This window comes from Embiotoca jacksoni, unplaced genomic scaffold, assembly GCF_022577435.1.
Source record: "Embiotoca jacksoni isolate LCO1_2020_lvr unplaced genomic scaffold, fEmbJac1.0.p SCAF_10, whole genome shotgun sequence".
Lineage (NCBI taxonomy): Eukaryota > Metazoa > Chordata > Actinopteri > Embiotocidae > Embiotoca > Embiotoca jacksoni.
The window spans coordinates 8,542,809-8,560,853 of NW_027185230.1; the positions used below are offsets into that span (position 1 = coordinate 8,542,809).

General features: G+C 40.3%; 1 protein-coding gene across 1 annotated transcript in view; it reads left to right on the plus strand.

Annotated features, from left to right (window-relative positions):
* Positions 1 to 18,045, plus strand: part of nnt (nicotinamide nucleotide transhydrogenase) — a 36,266-nt gene continuing 18,221 nt past the window's right edge. The window contains exons 1-12 of the mRNA XM_069163933.1: positions 1 to 95; positions 1,538 to 1,751; positions 6,529 to 6,758; positions 8,536 to 8,753; positions 9,406 to 9,493; positions 9,651 to 9,739; positions 10,683 to 10,870; positions 11,305 to 11,438; positions 11,543 to 11,734; positions 12,902 to 13,055; positions 14,170 to 14,331; positions 16,973 to 17,083. Coding sequence (XP_069020034.1) covers positions 1,598 to 1,751; positions 6,529 to 6,758; positions 8,536 to 8,753; positions 9,406 to 9,493; positions 9,651 to 9,739; positions 10,683 to 10,870; positions 11,305 to 11,438; positions 11,543 to 11,734; positions 12,902 to 13,055; positions 14,170 to 14,331; positions 16,973 to 17,083 — 1,720 coding nt within the window. The 5' untranslated portion in view covers positions 1 to 95; positions 1,538 to 1,597. The remainder of the gene's footprint in view (positions 96 to 1,537; positions 1,752 to 6,528; positions 6,759 to 8,535; positions 8,754 to 9,405; positions 9,494 to 9,650; positions 9,740 to 10,682; positions 10,871 to 11,304; positions 11,439 to 11,542; positions 11,735 to 12,901; positions 13,056 to 14,169; positions 14,332 to 16,972; positions 17,084 to 18,045) is intronic.

Genomic DNA, 18,045 nt, shown 5'->3' on the forward strand with positions numbered 1-18,045 from the left:
TCCAATACATTTCTATCCCGGCCGCCCTGTCAGACATCTTCCGGGTCGACGGAAAGTTCGCCAGAGCTGCACAGAGCCCGGACTTATCTGCAAAGGTCAGTCGAGTTAACCGCCGTAAACTTTTCCACTCTCACTTTCCACCATGCACCTGCGTCGTTGTTGTTTTTTTTTTGCATTTCTTTTGCATCGAGCGCGCAGGGCGCTTTTTTTTTTTTGGACTCGCACGTCGCCCACATCTGTGAAACGGACGTCACTTTGTTGTCGGCTAGCCACTGTTAGCTTCCACCCACCTCCTCTTGCTCTTCCTTTCGCTGTTTTTTTTTTTTTTTTTTTTGCTGCGAGAGGAGACGCAAAGAGAGCAGAGGTCGCCGGATTTAAATGGGTTATAAAGGCGAACGGTGCCCGGCCAGATTGAGCTTTAAGAGAGAGTCCCGACCGGCTTTAATCCGGTGCATCCAGCACAAAGCACCAAATGTTTTCATGATGAAGTGTCATATTGATGGTTGTGTGTCAGCGAAAAATAAAACCGTGTGATTCACATTTCTGCCCAGAAACACTTTCCTGCTGACGTGGTACTTTCATTTTTATTGACATCAAAGGTTGACGTGAATCAGCCCCGGGTTAAGTTATACCGACTTTCATTCATTCTATTGTGCATTTATTATGTTTACTACTTTATTTCTATAATTCGAATTCACACATCTCATTTGATATTTAATTGTTTTTTTGTTTTTTACTGGAAAGCTGCAACGAAGAGTCAATTGATTAGTTGATTGACAGAAAATGAATCCTGTTGATTACTCGTTTTTAAAATCTATTTTATATAAAATTGCGAAAACTGGAACATTACAGCTTCTTAAATACGAATATATTTTGGTTCGTTAAGTCCTCTTTAATAATAAACTGAACATATGTTAATTGTGAACTGTTGAATCAACAGATTAGTCAAAAATTGAAATGATCGTTTGTTGGACTCTTGACTTGCAAAAGCATGTCCAACATGTATCCACCAGTTAATAGCCAGTTAGTGCTAGTTTAAACCCTACTACACCAGCCACCTTATCCAGTTTATCCCAGTTCCATTATCTGCCTTTTAAAGTAAATATGCTGTCCCACACGTTTACTACCTCAGCTTCTTTCAGTCGGGCTGCATTTTAAAACAGTGGGTCCCCTTGTCTGTGATTTTGTTGATGTAAAAATATCGAAATAACACATTTTTCTTCTTAAAATTAGAAACAGAAAAATGGACACGCATGTATGGTGGCAGCTTGTTTTTGATTTTGGGACAAATGCATGTAGGAAAGTGTGTGAATGTGACCTGTTGCATAATCAAAGGTCATACCTGAGCTTGTCCTGCAAAGGACCGGGGAAGGACATTATTCAGTGGAACGTTTTATGTGCAGTTTGCTGACAAATCTGTAAAAAAAAAGTATCGACAGTCCTAATTTTGCACACTTTGCAGCTCCTGTTATTCTGTTTGTCCTCTAACCTCCCGCCCTCGGCCTGTTGGCACCTGTCTGTCATGTCTCCTCCCCAGGAGGGCTGCTGTCTGTTCCGTTGAGCTCCTCCTGCAGTGAGTTTCAGGTGTGTGTGCACCATGGCGAGCCTCCTCCGTGTTGTGGCGGCCAGCTGCTCAGCGCCCGTGTTCAGCGGGGTTTCCGGTGTGAAGCTGCAGAGTAGCCAGGCTATCAAGTCGTCATTCCTGCGGTTTTTTAGGACCCATCAAGCTCTCGGGCAATGTGCTAGTCCAGGTAAGAGACTATTCAGTGATTTGGCTGCATAAACGAATCATTTCTAAGTGCAGTCAGTGGGAAAAAAAAATTGAGTATCTCTGGTTTAAAAGGCAAAAAACTTGCAATACAAAGCATATGGGTGTTGCTGCAATGAAGTGACCATGAGTTTAGAATAGAAGTAGTGAAGAAAGATTTTCAGAGGTCACCTGATTTTTACTGCCTCAAAATGCCACTAGCAACACGTGTTTTTTATGTACGATGTACATCAAAAGCATACAGGTTGTGATGGTGACACACACCACCCTAGTGTCAAGAGGACATTCAAATCTTTTCCAGTAATCCTTAAGAAAACACAGACATGTTGATAGTATGTCAAACCTTGGTTATTTCATTTGACAGCATGACTGCATTGACAGACAAGTCATCAGTTAAAGAGATCAACAGCGGCTACCTGTTTGTACAGCTGCAGTTTAAGCTGTTTCTGTGCTTGGACTTACTGTTGCGGCACATTTTAGATGGCTCTCATTCATATTGTAGAGGTTATGTTACATATTAATTTTTTCAGTTCAGTCATGCAAGACCTTAGAAAGAAAAAGATTGTCTCTAAAAATTTAATTATTTGTCATTTATTTAATTTGTTGTTCATTCTCAAATTCGTTGACAACTCTTTTCATCGTGAATAAATCCATTAATTCACTTTTTAAAGCCAAAATGTCAACCATTTTCCAGTTGTAGTTTCTGACTTGTAACTTTTGTTGGTCAAAATATAATTTTAAATTATATTATTAATCAGTTAATTGACACAATAAACTGTAGCCTAATCAAGAATGAAAATAAGTGTTAGTTGCATCCCTAGCCTTTTTATTACCCAAATTACCTGCATGGATGTGTGGGTCTGGCTTCTTACAATAGGGAATCATTTATTAGTTGTTGCATCCTATTGGGCGTAGACCTTGGCTTAATTTTGAAAGTGTTGGCGCAGCCTTTAACCAATCAGCCAATCACGAGTTTCACTGTACACTAAAACTCTACCACTGCTGCAGCTCCATTTAGATAAAAATGCTTTACTTCAATGTCATCGTAGTTGACGACCGACACTGGTCGCTTATTTGTTTGACCTTCAGTGGCTGAGCAAATGTTAACGCAAACGGATCTCCAGACTATAATCACAGCAAAGAAAACTGAAGCCGTTAGCAATAGTCTGGCAGAGCCAAGCTAGAAAAATCCTTGGGTGCAAGATTGTGTACTTGTGTGCAGTTACATAACCACGTTTGCCATGACTAGCTCCTCATTTTTTTGAGTTTCCTGTCACACCAGTTGCACACTGTAGCTCGTGTATTTACTGCCAACAGGGAAGAACTGTTGGAACATGTTAAAACTGAGTCCTTAAAAAAAAAAAAAAAAAAACACTTTTACATGGGTTTGTAAAATATGAAATTAGGCACGATGTGTTAGGTCAGCACATGATAGTTAGCTTTAAGCTGTGGAGGTTTATAGATAGGAGTTTAACTACTGATAGCAACATGAATGCAACACCACCTGTAGCTTCTGTGTGCATTCTCAGACACTTGTGTGTCAGGTGCATGACATTAGCATGGCAGGTGTCAACTACTTATTACATAAAACTGACATAGGGGTGTTCAGTTAAATGGACGCCCTCATAGAGTACAAAGCATTGTCCTTTGTAGATCTGTGTTCTAAATATACTCTAGGTTAGATGCTACCTATTCATTTATTCTTACTTACATGTTTTTTTTAAAGGTCAGTACATTGTAGTTGCTGTAAAGATGGTAATCCAGTGTTTAGGCAAAATAAAGATAAAGAACAGACGACCTACTTTGACCCCATACAATAGTTTTTCCTTTTATTTAGGGTTACTTTTCAAGTGTTACAGTCAGTGTTGCTACCAGCATTTGCTTTCAGCTCCAAGGTTACATTAAGGAGACTGCAACCTTCAGGCATTTTTCTCCATAGCACGGATACTGTCTGCCCTAAAATCTGTCACTCGTGACCAGGCAGAAAATGTATGCATGTGTACTTCAGACCAGTAACAGCTGGTTGCAGGAGCTTTACCTCTGTGTGTGCTGGGTTCACGACTGCTGATGTGTCCTTCCCTGTGGTTCATGGTGACAGAAATTGACATTCCTGCAGGTCAGCCAGCCCCAGTAAGAGCTGGCAGCTTCTATTCTGGCCACACAAGTGTCATCTTACAGTCTCGTATAGGAGGGGCTGGCACCATACACACACTTTGTATGGGTGTGATTATGCTGTGACCTCCAGGGAGCCTATAGACATACAGACTGAGACCATGTGTTCATGGAGTGGACAGGATCACACTGTGTTTTATGAGCAGACTGTTGTTGGCATTTGTAAACTGGCAAGAATTACTGATTTAGATGTTTGTTTTTGGTGTTATGAAATTAATACGGTAATTATGCTTCTTGTTTAGCAGATGCTTCCTACGTAGATCTGTTTTCACTTTGTGTCAAAATGCTGAGACAGCACTGTCAGAACTGCGTTAGTGAGGACATGTTTCTTCGAGTGTTGGTGGGGCAGAAATGCTTGAAGGTTGATGCCACTATAAAGAAAAGAGAGCTTTTATTTATACCTTGCTGTGTCAGCCCAGTAGTGTTTCTTCAGTGAAAAGAATGAGTGAGTGGGTATGACCTTAAAAGGTACGCTTGATTCTCATCTAAGGGCCTTGTGGGTACTCTAACAGTGCAGTAAAAAGGCAGAATACCCTTTAAGCAAAACATGGACCCATTCTTACACACCTTGTTGAATAGCACAACTTTGTTGTCAAAACCAAGATGCCTTAAGCATCACATTAGCCTGGTGGGTCTCAACCATAAACTGGATATAAAATAGATGTTGTCTCTGGGTTTGAAAATTGAAGCCAATGCGCAGGTGCCTTAATGTGCAATACCTCTGAGGGCTACTAGGGTCTAGCTCCGAAAAACCTCTGGCTCCTAAAGACTCCCATTCAAAAACAGTCACATTTTAGGGTTATCCTAGTTTGATTGACATGCCTGACATGCAGTTAGCTTTCCAATGTGGATCAAAGGGAAAGGTCTTCCCAGGGCTCCTCCCTGTCTCATCCAAATATGGTCACTTCTGGCTCAGGAAAAAAAAAGAGGTGATGGCCAAAATACCAGGCTCGAAGCTTCAAAACAGCAGCTCACAAACTAATCGGTGATGTCACGGGTTGTCATTTGGCCCCAACCTTAAACATCCCCTCGGGGTTGGAGTCAATAGTAAATGGTTTCACTCGTGGCTCTAATGAAGGTTTAGAAACTTTAACTTTAACAAAGATGCTGTGGTTTAAAGTATAGTCATTATCTACACCATGAGATTACCAGTCGCCCATATGAAGTGTTTAGATGTAAGATAATGTTTGTTCACTTGTTTTAAAGGCCTGTTGTGGTGGATGGATCTATCTATTGGTGTCTGCTCATCCTGAGCAGAATATAAAGGGCATGTTTGTTCAGTAATATGATACCCATGTAGTCGGCCACCCAGATCTCTCACTCTTATCTCTCTTCGTCTTCATTTAATTGCGACCTGAGTGCTAAATGCAAATAGGACATATATGTGGTGTACCAGCAGTGGCCTATTTTGACTTTTGCTTTACAGACATTAAAAATCATATGGACAGCTGATGATCAGTTATTTCTTTAGTTGTTAGAGGATGCGTCACCACAGCAGGGGGAACAGGAGAGAGGGAAGGCAGCCTGATCTTGTGTTTATGTATAGATGAGGAAACGGAGGGAAAGAACTGCAGTGGAATTTTCCGTAGGAGCCAACACATCATGTGACCTGTCGCCTAGCACTTGACATGAATCTGAGGACTAAAAATAAGACACTGACCTATTATTGTTTTCAGCCAGTTTATTCTGTCTCTATGCTATTAATTTAGTCTCTTCTTAGCTACTGGTTCATGCCGTTATTCCCACTTATCAGTTTTATTCTTCCCTCTTTGTGTCGGAGTTAGAATGGGGTTTAGTGTATCCTGCGGTGCTTAAGGAAAACTCCTCTGCCCCATGCAGGTTGAAGCCTGAAAACTATTGGACAGTTTACCACGACATTTGCTACAGACATCCATAACTCCTCAGAATTAACTGTAATAAATGTGGTTCACCCTTGACTTTATAGCTAACAGGTTATATAATAATATAATAACAGGTTATAGCAATATATGTGTAAAACTGATAACAATGCCAACAGCCTCAGTTTTAGCTTGTGCTAAGTGCTAATGCTGCCAATGTTTGGAAATGGCTCCCACTGTATTAAAGGACACAGACCTTGTCATTCGGCCTGCAAAGGTAATTGCTTATACAGTACATTATTTATAGTAAACATAGTTTGAAGCTGTTTAAAAGAAGCTGTCTACACATGCATTCATTGCAGTGATGCTGGAAAATGTCTATTGCGTTTTCAAAGATGTTTGCTTCACTTCATCTTGTGTATTGTTGGTGTATCGTTCTGTTGTTTTGGAGCACGATACATACATTTATAGAAAGTCAGATACACACTGCACATTTCTTCCATCTTGACATGTTTTATTTGTTCTTTGTTAAAATGTGCTTTGATACTTTGAAAAAACTCTTTGGGACAACTGGATTGTGTCAACAACACCTTAGTTTTATAGCCTGTTGATAATAAACTATTGGGCACATAATATGTTTAAAAAAGGAAGAAACGATTACTAATTGCTCTGACATGAATCCCAGGGTAATCTGTAAATGGTTGAAACTAATCTTACATCCTCCTTTATTGTCTCTCCTCTCCTCTCCAGGTATTCCATACAAACAACTCACAGTCGGCGTTCCCAAAGAAATTTTCCAGAATGAACGTCGTGTGGCGCTCTCTCCCGCCGGCGTCCAGGCACTCATCAAACAGGGCTTCAATGTCGTCGTGGAGTCCGGAGCCGGAGAGCCATCCAAGTTCCATGATGAACAGTACACCCAAGCTGGAGCGACAATTAAAGACTTAAAGGATGTCCTGGCATCGGATGTGCTGGTGAAGGTAAAACAGAGAGGAGAAGAGAGGGAGGAGGAGGCGTATACAGTAGTTGGATGAAACCTTGCAAGTAGTTGAAAATGTTAGAAATGTCTTGTTATCTGAAGGACTGGTTACGAGGAGAATATGAAGAGGGAAGAGGAAGGAACAGGGTGGGCCAGTCAGTGTTCTGAAGCTGGCAGCAGCTTTTGGCCCCTGATGTGCATCTTCTGGTGTTCGATACAGAAGGAAGAGGAGGAATAACAAATGAGTTAAAACTGCGGGCCCTCGCATGCTGCACGTCGGGGATCCAGCAGGTCGGGGCCACCGGCCCCCCGACATGCAGCATGCGAGGGTCGGCATATTCCCGCTTGCAGTTTAAAAAAATTTCTCGACCTCATTCGACCTTTTTTTTTTTTCTTCTTTAAAAGAAAAAAAAAAAAAAAAGGCTTTTTTTGGTGGCTTTAAAATCTTCAAAAACTCATGAAAGTAGGTGCCTGACGCATGTGCAAAGGTTCGTGAGGTTTGGAGCATCTTTTGACCTTAAACATCAACTTCCTGTGTCACGGTGAAACGTCAAACTTAGCCGCATCGCCCTGGCTATACTATATACTCTATACTATATACAAAAATTAATTTTGGGTCACTTTTTTTTTTTAATCATATTTTGGACAACATACTTTGGATATTTTGGATGACTGTTTTTTGATCACTTTTTGGATTATGACCTTTTTCTGAACTGACATACATGCCTCAAGTTACATAGGCAACTGCTCTAATTAGCAATAAAAAATAAAAGTCTCTTTTGGACTTTTTTTTTGTTTGGTTTGGTATAAGTATGACTGCACATACAAACCCACACCTGTGTGGCTTACCGTTAAAGGGATTCACCATAGGAGGTGTCGCCATCCGTGAACCACGTGGCTTATCCTTACAGGGATTTGCTCTCCGTGAAGCGTGTGACTTATTAAGGGGACTCGCCCTCAGTAAACCATGAACCATGTGTGATACTTGAGCGGGGCCCGTGTCTTCATGATGCCGTTTCCAGCTGGGGGTCAGCGTCGTAGACCGCTGGATTATCTTCAGCGCCGGACAACAAGTCGTGGCAGGAGAAAGTGTTTCACGGAGTTCACTCAGAGCCTTAGGGTTAGGGTAACCGACAGTCTGGTTAACTCAACGGGTAAAAGATTCTACTTCACCAAGGATGCTATTAATGGTTCAGATTCCACCTTGGCCTGTTGATGGTGATTCAACTTTTAGTGAAGTTGAAACATTTGGAGAAATTGAATTTTTTTTTGCATACACTACACATTACAGGAAGAAATTTAATATCACTGCAGACCCCCTTGAAAACACGTATATCTACTATCCAAAGAATGTCTGCGGAAATTTTGGTCGCATTTGATTAAATATTTATGAACAGTGGCGTTATAGGTTGCGCAGTGGTTAGCAGTGTTGCCTCTCTGTAAGAAGGTTGGGGGTTCGATTTCTCCTTTTGTTATGACTTTAAAAAAAAAATCATACTATAGCATGTCATCCAAATTATGAAAAAAAAAAGTCATAATACAGCAAAAAGTGACCTAAAAGTAATTTTTGGGTCACTTTTTGGCCGCCACACCGATCGACGGAAACTAATTCTTATAATTCCAAACATGTTAAGAGGGCACAGATTAAATTTCAAGTCGGTCCGACAAAGAGAAGGAAAGAGACTGAAAGAATAAAAGTAAATTTAGAAAGCCAGTTATGCTGGTCTGTGTCATAGTCTCCTTGTACATGTATCTGAATCAAATTTTTCTGGTTTCAGGTCCGTGCTCCCGTTTTCAACCCTGATCTGGGTGTCCATGAGGTGGAGATGATGAAGGAAGCAGCAACATTGATCAGCTTCATCTACCCAGCTCAGAACCCTGAGCTGATGGACATACTGTCCCAGAAGAAAGCCACCGTCCTGGCTATGGACCAGGTGCCCAGAGTCACCATCGCCCAGGGTTTCGATGCACTGAGCTCCATGGCAAACATCGCAGGGTATGTACACCATGCCTTCAAGGCAGGTAGTGTTTACTGAGAGTGTTCACTTGGGATGGGCGATCTGGCCCTTAAATAATGACTGTATTTCAAGGTCTTTCTGTGATAATAATATTCTTGATATTGTGACAAAATACTGAAATATTTGTATTATTGATTTCAAAAACATAAAAATGCTACAAAATAATTGTTATAGTTTTTTATGTCAGTGTAAACAGAACAGTTTGCCTTGAAATAGTTTATAAAACTTGTGTAAAAATGATCTCTCAGTAACAGTAACTCCCAGTCAGATTCAGATTCTTTATAAAAGTTAGCCAGTTTTAACCATGTTGGTTATTACTGATTTATGTCCTACCATTATGCTGTGAAGCATTATGATGTCATTACATCAACAAGTTAGAATGTTACCATTATCATGATATGAATTTACTTTTTTTTTTTTTTTTTTTTATCACAAATTGTAACGATATATCGTGAATGATGCGATATGGCACACCCAGGGTGATATTTTTAGATGTGTTTATGAGCAACTACAGCTTTTGTTTCAATACTTCTTGAATATGAGATATGTTAATCATGTAAAGGTACATTTTATACTTAATGTTCATATTCATTAATGTCACCCTTTCTTAATTAATTGCCGTCATTGCAGGTACAAGGCAGTTGTGCTGGCAGCAAACAGCTTTGGACGTTTCTTCACGGGACAAATCACAGCAGCTGGAAAAGTGCCACCTGCAAAGGTGTGTAGTGCGACTGCGTGTGTTTCTATAGTTGGCACTTTTTTTTTAATTTAGAATGATATAATCTGTGGATGTGTCTATGCCAGTCTTAACTTTAATCATGCTACATGACTGTACTGACCATCCCTAACAGTTGTTTGTATGCGTGTGTGAATAGGTGCTGATCATTGGTGGAGGTGTGGCTGGGTTGGCAGCAGCTGGTTCTGCCCGATCCATGGGAGCCATCGTCAGAGGATTTGACACCAGGTATGTTTGTTGTCTGGTATGTCAGAATTACTGACTTTGAAAGATTGTATTTGCACAGAAGTGCAGATTTCCATCCAATAAATGTTGCGGTCAGCTGTTAATATGGCCAGTATTATTGATTAGACTTGACAGTCAGTTTCACCCATAGTGAAAAATACCCCTCTAGCTTCTTCACAATAAAACACGTCCTGTGTTTTGCCAGGTGACCACTTGTTGTTTTCATTAGCAGTACTTTATTACATTGTGAATGAAATGAACAGTGAGGCTGTTATGAATTCCACCGGTTTACGTGCCTTCCTTCGTGTGAATCCCTCATACCTGTAGTGGACTCCACCAATAACAGTACGTGTTGCTATACAGAGGTAACTTCTGAATGTAAATACAAATAAATGTTCACAGTAAATGATAACAAAAATGTGGTTTGATTTCATGATAATCTTAAGGACGTTTAACTTTAAGGGCCTTTATACAGTGAAGAGCTTCTTCTTATAAAGCACAGTTTTGTTCTATGGATACATAACAAACAGTGTTACTCCTGAAAACTTTTAAGTGTCACCTCTAAGGCTGCAACTATTTTTGTATTTATTGATCTGTTAATTATTTACGCGATTAACGATTTTTTGTTTGTTTATAAAATGCCAGAAAATCTATTGATCTCACGATAATGTCTTCAACTTCCTTGTTCTGTCTGACCAATAGTCTAAAACCCAAAGTATCATGTACGATTATGAAAATTCTTTCATTTGACAAACCAGAACGGACAATTGTTTGGGGTTTTTGCTTGAAATGTTAGAAACAGGTGTTTGATTTTTAGAATAGTCGCCTAATAATCTTCTGTCAATCAAGTAATCGATTCTTTGACTAATATTTGCCATTTGAATCACATGCAGCGTGTGTTCTCATGTTGAACCTGAGATATTTTCTCATCTCCTCCCTCTCGTAGAGCTGCAGCGTTGGAGCAGTTTAAGTCTCTTGGCGCTGAACCGCTGGAGGTGGACTTCAAGGAGTCAGGAGAAGGCCAGGGGGGCTACGCCAAGGAAATGTCAAAGGAGTTCATCGAGGCAGAGTTGAAGCTTTTTGCCAAACAGTGTCAGGAGGTGGACATCCTCATCAGCACTGCTCTTATCCCGGGTATGCACAATGCACAATGGCTGTAAATCTACAAACATAGACTGTCCTCAAAGTCAAGGCCATGTAAACAGTTGTCTGTTTGAATATCACAGAAGATAAGACCTTCAGGTATTCAGAGAATTTAGAAATAAGTAAAGACAAGTCTCAGAAAGTGACCATTAAAAATAATTTACCAGAACATCATTTCCAAAAGCTTCACATTTGTTTTATTACTCTTCAGTTTTTGTACATAGACTGGACACATTACAGTAATCTCAACTGCAGTGAACATGAGTCACTTGTCGGGTCATAATGTGGCCTAGAGGCTCTTTATCTTAAATTTTTTTACTTTCTTTTTCACCGTTTTTGACTGGATTTGAAGCTTAACTTACATTATTTAGTTTCCACCTGACCAGTAACGACACCATGTCTGTCTCTCCATTTTCACATTGTAGGTAGGCGGGCACCCATCCTCATCACCAAACCAATGGTTGAAAGCATGAAAGATGGCTCTGTGGTGGTGGACTTGGCTGCTGAGGCTGGTGGAAACATTGAGACAACAGTACCCGGAGAGCTGACAGTGCATAAGGTCAGTGTGTACCAAAAAGAAAGGTTTATGTTGGAGGTCATGTTTCTGTCACTGGAATCTTCCACTCTAATTTAGTATGATTTTTTTGAAATTTATTTGTTCAGGGAGTGACCCACATCGGCTACACAGACCTGCCGAGTCGTTTACCAACACAGTCCAGCACTCTGTACTCCAACAACATCACCAAGCTGATGCGGGCAATCAGCCCCGACAAGGACAACTTTTACCTCGATGTCAAAGACGCGTTTGACTATGGGACCATGGATCACGTTGTCAGAGGATCCATTGTCATGCAGGTACGAGGCCTCATGTGGCCAGAAGCCAAACAAACATACATGTGCAGTTGGTGTAAAGGTCACATTTGACAAATATTTCACGGGTTGCAGCACAGAAAAAAAGAAGAAACAATTCAACATGTTGTAGGTCCCTGCCACAGTCACTAGATGTCACCCTAAGGACACATCTTCTCTTCTTATTTTCTATTTGCAGCCTCTTTACAGCTGCAAGTGTCCCCTCACTATCAAAAAAACCTATGTCCTGACAAAACTGGCTTGGCATGATGATAATATTACACACAAGCACATAGGTGCATGTCTCAATTATTTCATGTTTATGTTGAGGAATCAAATTTTTGTTAATTGCAGAAGTTAAATGATTATACATTTGTAAAACTAGTAGAAACTGCTCTTCAGTTCTCTGTTCTACTTGCCAATAATATTGGCATCCTTACACATCGTTTTTAAAAAAATCTAGTTATGATTTATGGAATCAAAGTTGGGTCAGTCCACTTGTGAATTATAAATGATTTACTGTCAGTTCAGATGAACTCCTCTGGATTCATTGTCTTTTTTAAGTATTGCAGATACATTTAACTTTTATTTGCGTCTTTGAAAGGATCTCCTTATTTCTTTTTTTGTGTAATAATTTAAAAATAGTGTCGCACAAGTTTATTTTCCAGCAGTAAAAATTACCTGCGCGGTATCCTGTTTAAGGGATCCTTATCAGAAATCTTTAATTTTTTTTTTATTATGTGTTGGACTGAATATACATGATTACCAGCTAATATATTGTTATCAGAAGACTAGAAAATAGAAATCTGTAATATTACTCAATGTACAAGACACACCAAAACTACTGTACATATTTTTGTTCATGTTAGTTTGCGTCCTTGATCTTGACCGTGTGGTCTAGTGTTCCATGGATTTGCAAATGCAACAAAGGTCAATGTAGAGCGTCGGGTAATGACATCGCAGAGTTAAAATTAGATCTTAATGAATGTGATTTTATATCATATTATGTAATTTTGCCCTAATTAGCACCACTTGTTTCTCTCTTGTCAATAAGATGTTGATACCTGCCAGCTGAACCATTAATTTAAAGGTTAAGTATACTTTTTATTTGCTCTTTTCTCACTCTTTCTACCTTTTCTCTTTGTGCCATTCTCTATTTGTTGTTAACTCCAGAATGGGAAGAACCTGTTCCCCGCTCCTCAGCCTAACAACATTCCCGTCGCAGCTCCTCCTAAAACAAAGTCTGTCCAGGAGCTAGAGGCGTCGAAGGCTGCACAGGTCTCCCCCTTCAGGGCCACACTCACCACTGCTGGCGCGTACACTGGAGGTTAGTTGTTGCCAATTAATCTGAATGTGCCATTAAATTTAGATTTTCTGGTACAAAAATTTGGAAGATGCTAAATTGCAGTAAAGTGCACTTTTACACAGTTTCCTCTTTCATGGATGGTGTTCATCATCATTGGGTCTTGAGGCAGGTTGAGGTCTGCCATGAGGTGAAGGATGGGTTAAAAACCAGCTTCTTAAGTCACGGCTGGAATGTGCACAGGAGGCATAAAGTGACAGAGGCACATTACAAGCGGACACACACACAACACACACACACACACACACACACACACACACACACACACACACACACACACACACACACACACACACACAGACAGACAGACACACAGACACATGCACCCTGTTAGCGTCAGGAAGTGTGCATTGTAAAAACAGTGTCACGCTGAGTGTTTGTTTGAAGTAGTGCTGCAGTGAGGGGTTCCCATGGTGCTACACAATACTCTGTGTAAGTGCACTGCATGTAGTTAATGTGGTTCACACATTGTTTAGGTGCTTGAGTAGTTTCCTATTTAACACCACCACTCAGCTACTGATGTTAGCCGCTCTTTTTTTAATTTTTAAACGACCAGAACTTGCTCGGTGCTGGTTACGTGCTTATTAACCCTATCGGTATGGCAATGTTGCCATTTTGACCATTTAAGGTTGACCGTCCGGTGGCCAGTCTTTTACCTTTCAGTGTGTAAAAGAGAATTTGCTACAATTATCATCAATGTAACCCAGAGAAATTGCTCTTTGACTAATAACTCTAGCTGTCTGAAGTAAAAGGAAATTAGGACAACATGGGTGGTCAAGTGCCTACCACATCTTCCAGGAACTAAATGTGCTCAGATTTGGGAAAATCTGCTGAATCCAAAGCTCACTTATACTTCTCATCAAGCTGCCACTGCAAAGGTTAGGAAAGGGAGAAAAAAATACTTTTAACTGCCCAAAGTTATGTCATTTTATCTGACCTTTCTGAAGTCTTGGCCTTTATGTGAAATATTTGGTAGTTTTACATCTTTACTCTTTGTCCAAAATGTTCACAACTCCTGGATATATTCTCTGTGACACTCTGACTTGTATTTCTTCAACCACGTTTCTCTCTTTTCAAGGTGCTGCCACCCTGCTGGGTCTGGGCCTGTCAGCTCCCAATGCTGCCTTCACTCAGATAGTCACCACCTTTGGTCTGGCCGGCATCGTGGGATACCACACAGTGTGGGGAGTCACTCCTGCTCTGCACTCTCCACTCATGTCTGTCACCAACGCCATTTCAGGTTGGTTGTGTTTAGTTTGTCTTATACAGTCAGAGAGTTAAACTTCCAATCAGTGCAATCATTTTCCTGTGCGAATGCTCATGGATGGATCATTCAGCACCCTTGTGTAGGACAGGTGTGGGCAAAATGTTAAAAACACCTTTCAGCATAATGGAATCCACATATATGTCAAATCTATGTCAAGATTAAATTGTCACATTTAGCTTAAAAGAATAAAAGCAATCAGACGTATTTTCATCAGCGCTTGAAACTACCTTTCTGTTGTTAGATTAATGTTGATATTATCAGTCCGGACAAAATTAACTTTTCTGTACTGAACTAAAGCGATCATATCAAATTAATCAGTCGTAGAAATTACATGTCTCCACAGACGCTAATGCGTGACGCTAATAATTGGATCTTGCAGAATAAAAAACAACAAATAACGAAACTATAGCTTCAAATCCTTCACAGTATACTAGTAAAAATGTAAATTAAATAAAAGATTTGAACTGGAATGAACAGGTCACATGTCAGTCCAGCACACTTCTATAGTCTCGCTGTTGCTTTCTCACCATTCAGTCCAAATAAAAGTTTCAAAGATTGTGTGCTTATTGTTGGCTGCTGCTTAACACCGAGGGGTTAAGAGGTTAGAGAGGTAAATGTATGTGTGTGTTCTCGCACCTTTGATCACTCTGAAGCCCCACAATGGGGTAGGAAGTAACACACCACCAGTGATCTTTGAGGGTCAGGGAAGTCCTCTGCTCGTTTACTTGCGCTCACAGCCGGACATCAGAACCCGGCAGCGTAACAGCCAAGATATTCACTTTCTTAAAAACTTTATTCGTGACACCTACACCTGATTCACATGGTCCCATCTTCACACCATCTTCCTCAGGGGGTCTGTGCCCTTTTATTTTCTGCCTTCTTGAAATTTACTGTCCGCGACTTTGTGAAGTTTTTCAAATGCCATCGTTCATGTGATCACACTAAAAGGCAGAAGTTCACAAGACCATCATTGAATATCAGTACGATTTGAGAAAGTTATTTGTGTTAAAGTTCATTTGAAGGTTTATTTTCTTTCAATGTTGTCCGCTCCCCCTCCGTCTGCCCTCTGTCTGCCCTCCGTCTGTCCTCACCTCCTCTTTCCTCTCTGTCCAGGTATTTTTCCTTCATATTTTGCCTCATTACCTTTTTTTTTTTCTGTCACTGACTGACTGCGGTTATGGAAACAGTGAGACCAGCTGAACTCTGTTGTTGTTGTGCCAGGCATCGTAAAGACACACACACACTTGCTCACAGACATTAGGGAATCACATTGGAATTCAGGGATTTGAGTTTGGGACAGTTATATTCTTCATGAAGAGATGATCGTGTTACAAGCAGTAGTAACTGATCGATGGGTCATCTTTTATTTCAGATACTTGTTTCATATCCAGTGGCTCATTGAAGCTCATCTGCATATCTGGTGTCTGATAAAAATGCTTTAATCTACTTGAGAGCACTGATTCACTGCCACACTCCTGCCTGTAGCCCACTACCTAATGTCTGTGACAGCCTACAGGCCCTCAGCCCACCCACTACATACATCAGTGAGTGTGTCACAGCAGGTGTTCGCGTGTGTCCACTGATCCCTATTGGCTTTCTTTCTGGCTAATCTGTTCGTTGTAGTGGACAGGCATGCCTTTGATCTCCTTCTAACTGGTGTAATTTTACCTATTTTACTTTCTTTAACAAAAAAAAAAAAACCTTGGCTTTACCATGCTCCTTTGTCAGTGACCAAGTTGTGTTTTTTTTAAGGATGGCCAGGCTCTGTATTTTAGAATCAGGATAAATGTGAATTTAGGGTATTCTTTTTGTATTTTGTAGTGTTAAAAGGTATAATATGTAACTTTTCTGCACTAAAATGCGAAAAAACAAACTACAAATGTTTGGAAAACTTGCTATTCATGCAGATTGTGCCCTAAAACATTTGCTTTAGTAGTCATCTCTCTTTTTTATTTAACAGTGCACATTTTAAAGTAGCTTCTGTTTAAATAGAACTTATGAAAGGACGTTTAGCAGCATGTGAAACTTTGTGTTGCACACATGATTATATGACTGACTTTGGAGAAAGAGGTCAAATTTAACTTTTTCCTCATTTGAAAGTCCAGTCTAGCCATGTTGACTTGAAGCACACACACACACACACACACACACACACACACACACACACACACACACACACACACACTCTCTGTACCTGTTAGTCAACCGAAATTGCACAAGTGCATGTGAATACAGGCTCCCTTAGTGCTGTGCATTGCATCTTACTGCCTGTAAATCATTACAGGACTGATTTTATCAAGGTTTCCTGAGCCTCTTTTGGTAAAAAAATAAAAAATACAGACACACACGCACATACACTCCTTCTCTCTCCTTCTCTTTTTATCTCTGTATCTTCCTATTTCTTTCTGTTTCCTATCTGGGAAACAAACCGTATTCCAAGCCAAATGTTTGTAGATGTGCTGATTAAACAAATCTAATAATTGATCATATTTAATGACTAAATTAATGTGTTTAGACCTTTTTTCCCCCAACATATTCACCAAACTTTTCATAGCCCTGTATCTTGTATTGTGAAATGCGGGTTCCTGATTACTGACATGTCGGTGTTCTGCAGGTCTGACTGCTGTGGGTGGTCTGTCCCTGATGGGAGGCGGCTACACCCCAGGTACCACTGCTGAGACACTGGCTGTGCTCGCTGCCTTCATCTCTTCTGTCAACATTGCTGGTGAGTCACCCGAACATAGACTCACAGTTATCCCCGCCAGCTACAGCAACCTAAAGCCAATGAAATATCAACTTAGGCTGAAGATTGAAGTGTTTTTTATATTGATTTATAATTGATTTATAACATAACATTTATAACATAATTTATAACATAATTTCAAACCAAGTTTTGTTGCTGCCCCTTTTCTACCCACCTGCTCAGACCTGGCTTGGACCACACACATCCATTCCTGCTATTACCCTTAATAATTCCCATTATAATGACAAAGTGTTCCTGCAGTCATTATAATACTCGTCACTCTTGTAATAGTCCTGGGAAACAGAGTGCTCCTCCAGGCCTGAGCCATGAATTAGATGTAATTTCTTCTATTAGCTCACAGCCAGACATCAGGGGAGGCTTTGATGCAAATGAATAGTAGACTGGCATACTGGACCAGTTGAGCTTGTTTGTTAAAGTGGACTGAAGCTCCACAAGTATTGTGAGAGATGCAGGACACCACAATGTTTTATGTTCAAGTCAGGGCCCTTTATGCTCTGTGGCATTACTGTTCAAACCACTTTTTAGATTTCCCTCAACTTTACCCTTTACAAAAGCATGCTAAAATACCACAGTCTTCATAGACATACCGTCCACTTGTTTATTTAAATTTGTGATGTTCTCTTTGGGTTCGGTTCCACATGCACATTTTTAAGCACTTTACCACATTACCCATAAACCCATGGGAACAGAAAAAACATTCCATCGAAAGGGACCGAACACAATGGTGAAATTTAGCTCCAATAAAACAGACTGAACTTTTTTTGCCACATTTCCACAGTCAAAGATGTTGGAATGCATAGAAAACACCTGGGTCTGTTGAATGTAGTCAGCCAGTGGTCAACCTCACTCATTAGGTTCAGTAGTTCCCTCGTTTCAATCACTGACCTAAATTATATCACTTACTCTGATCGTAGGTGTCTCAA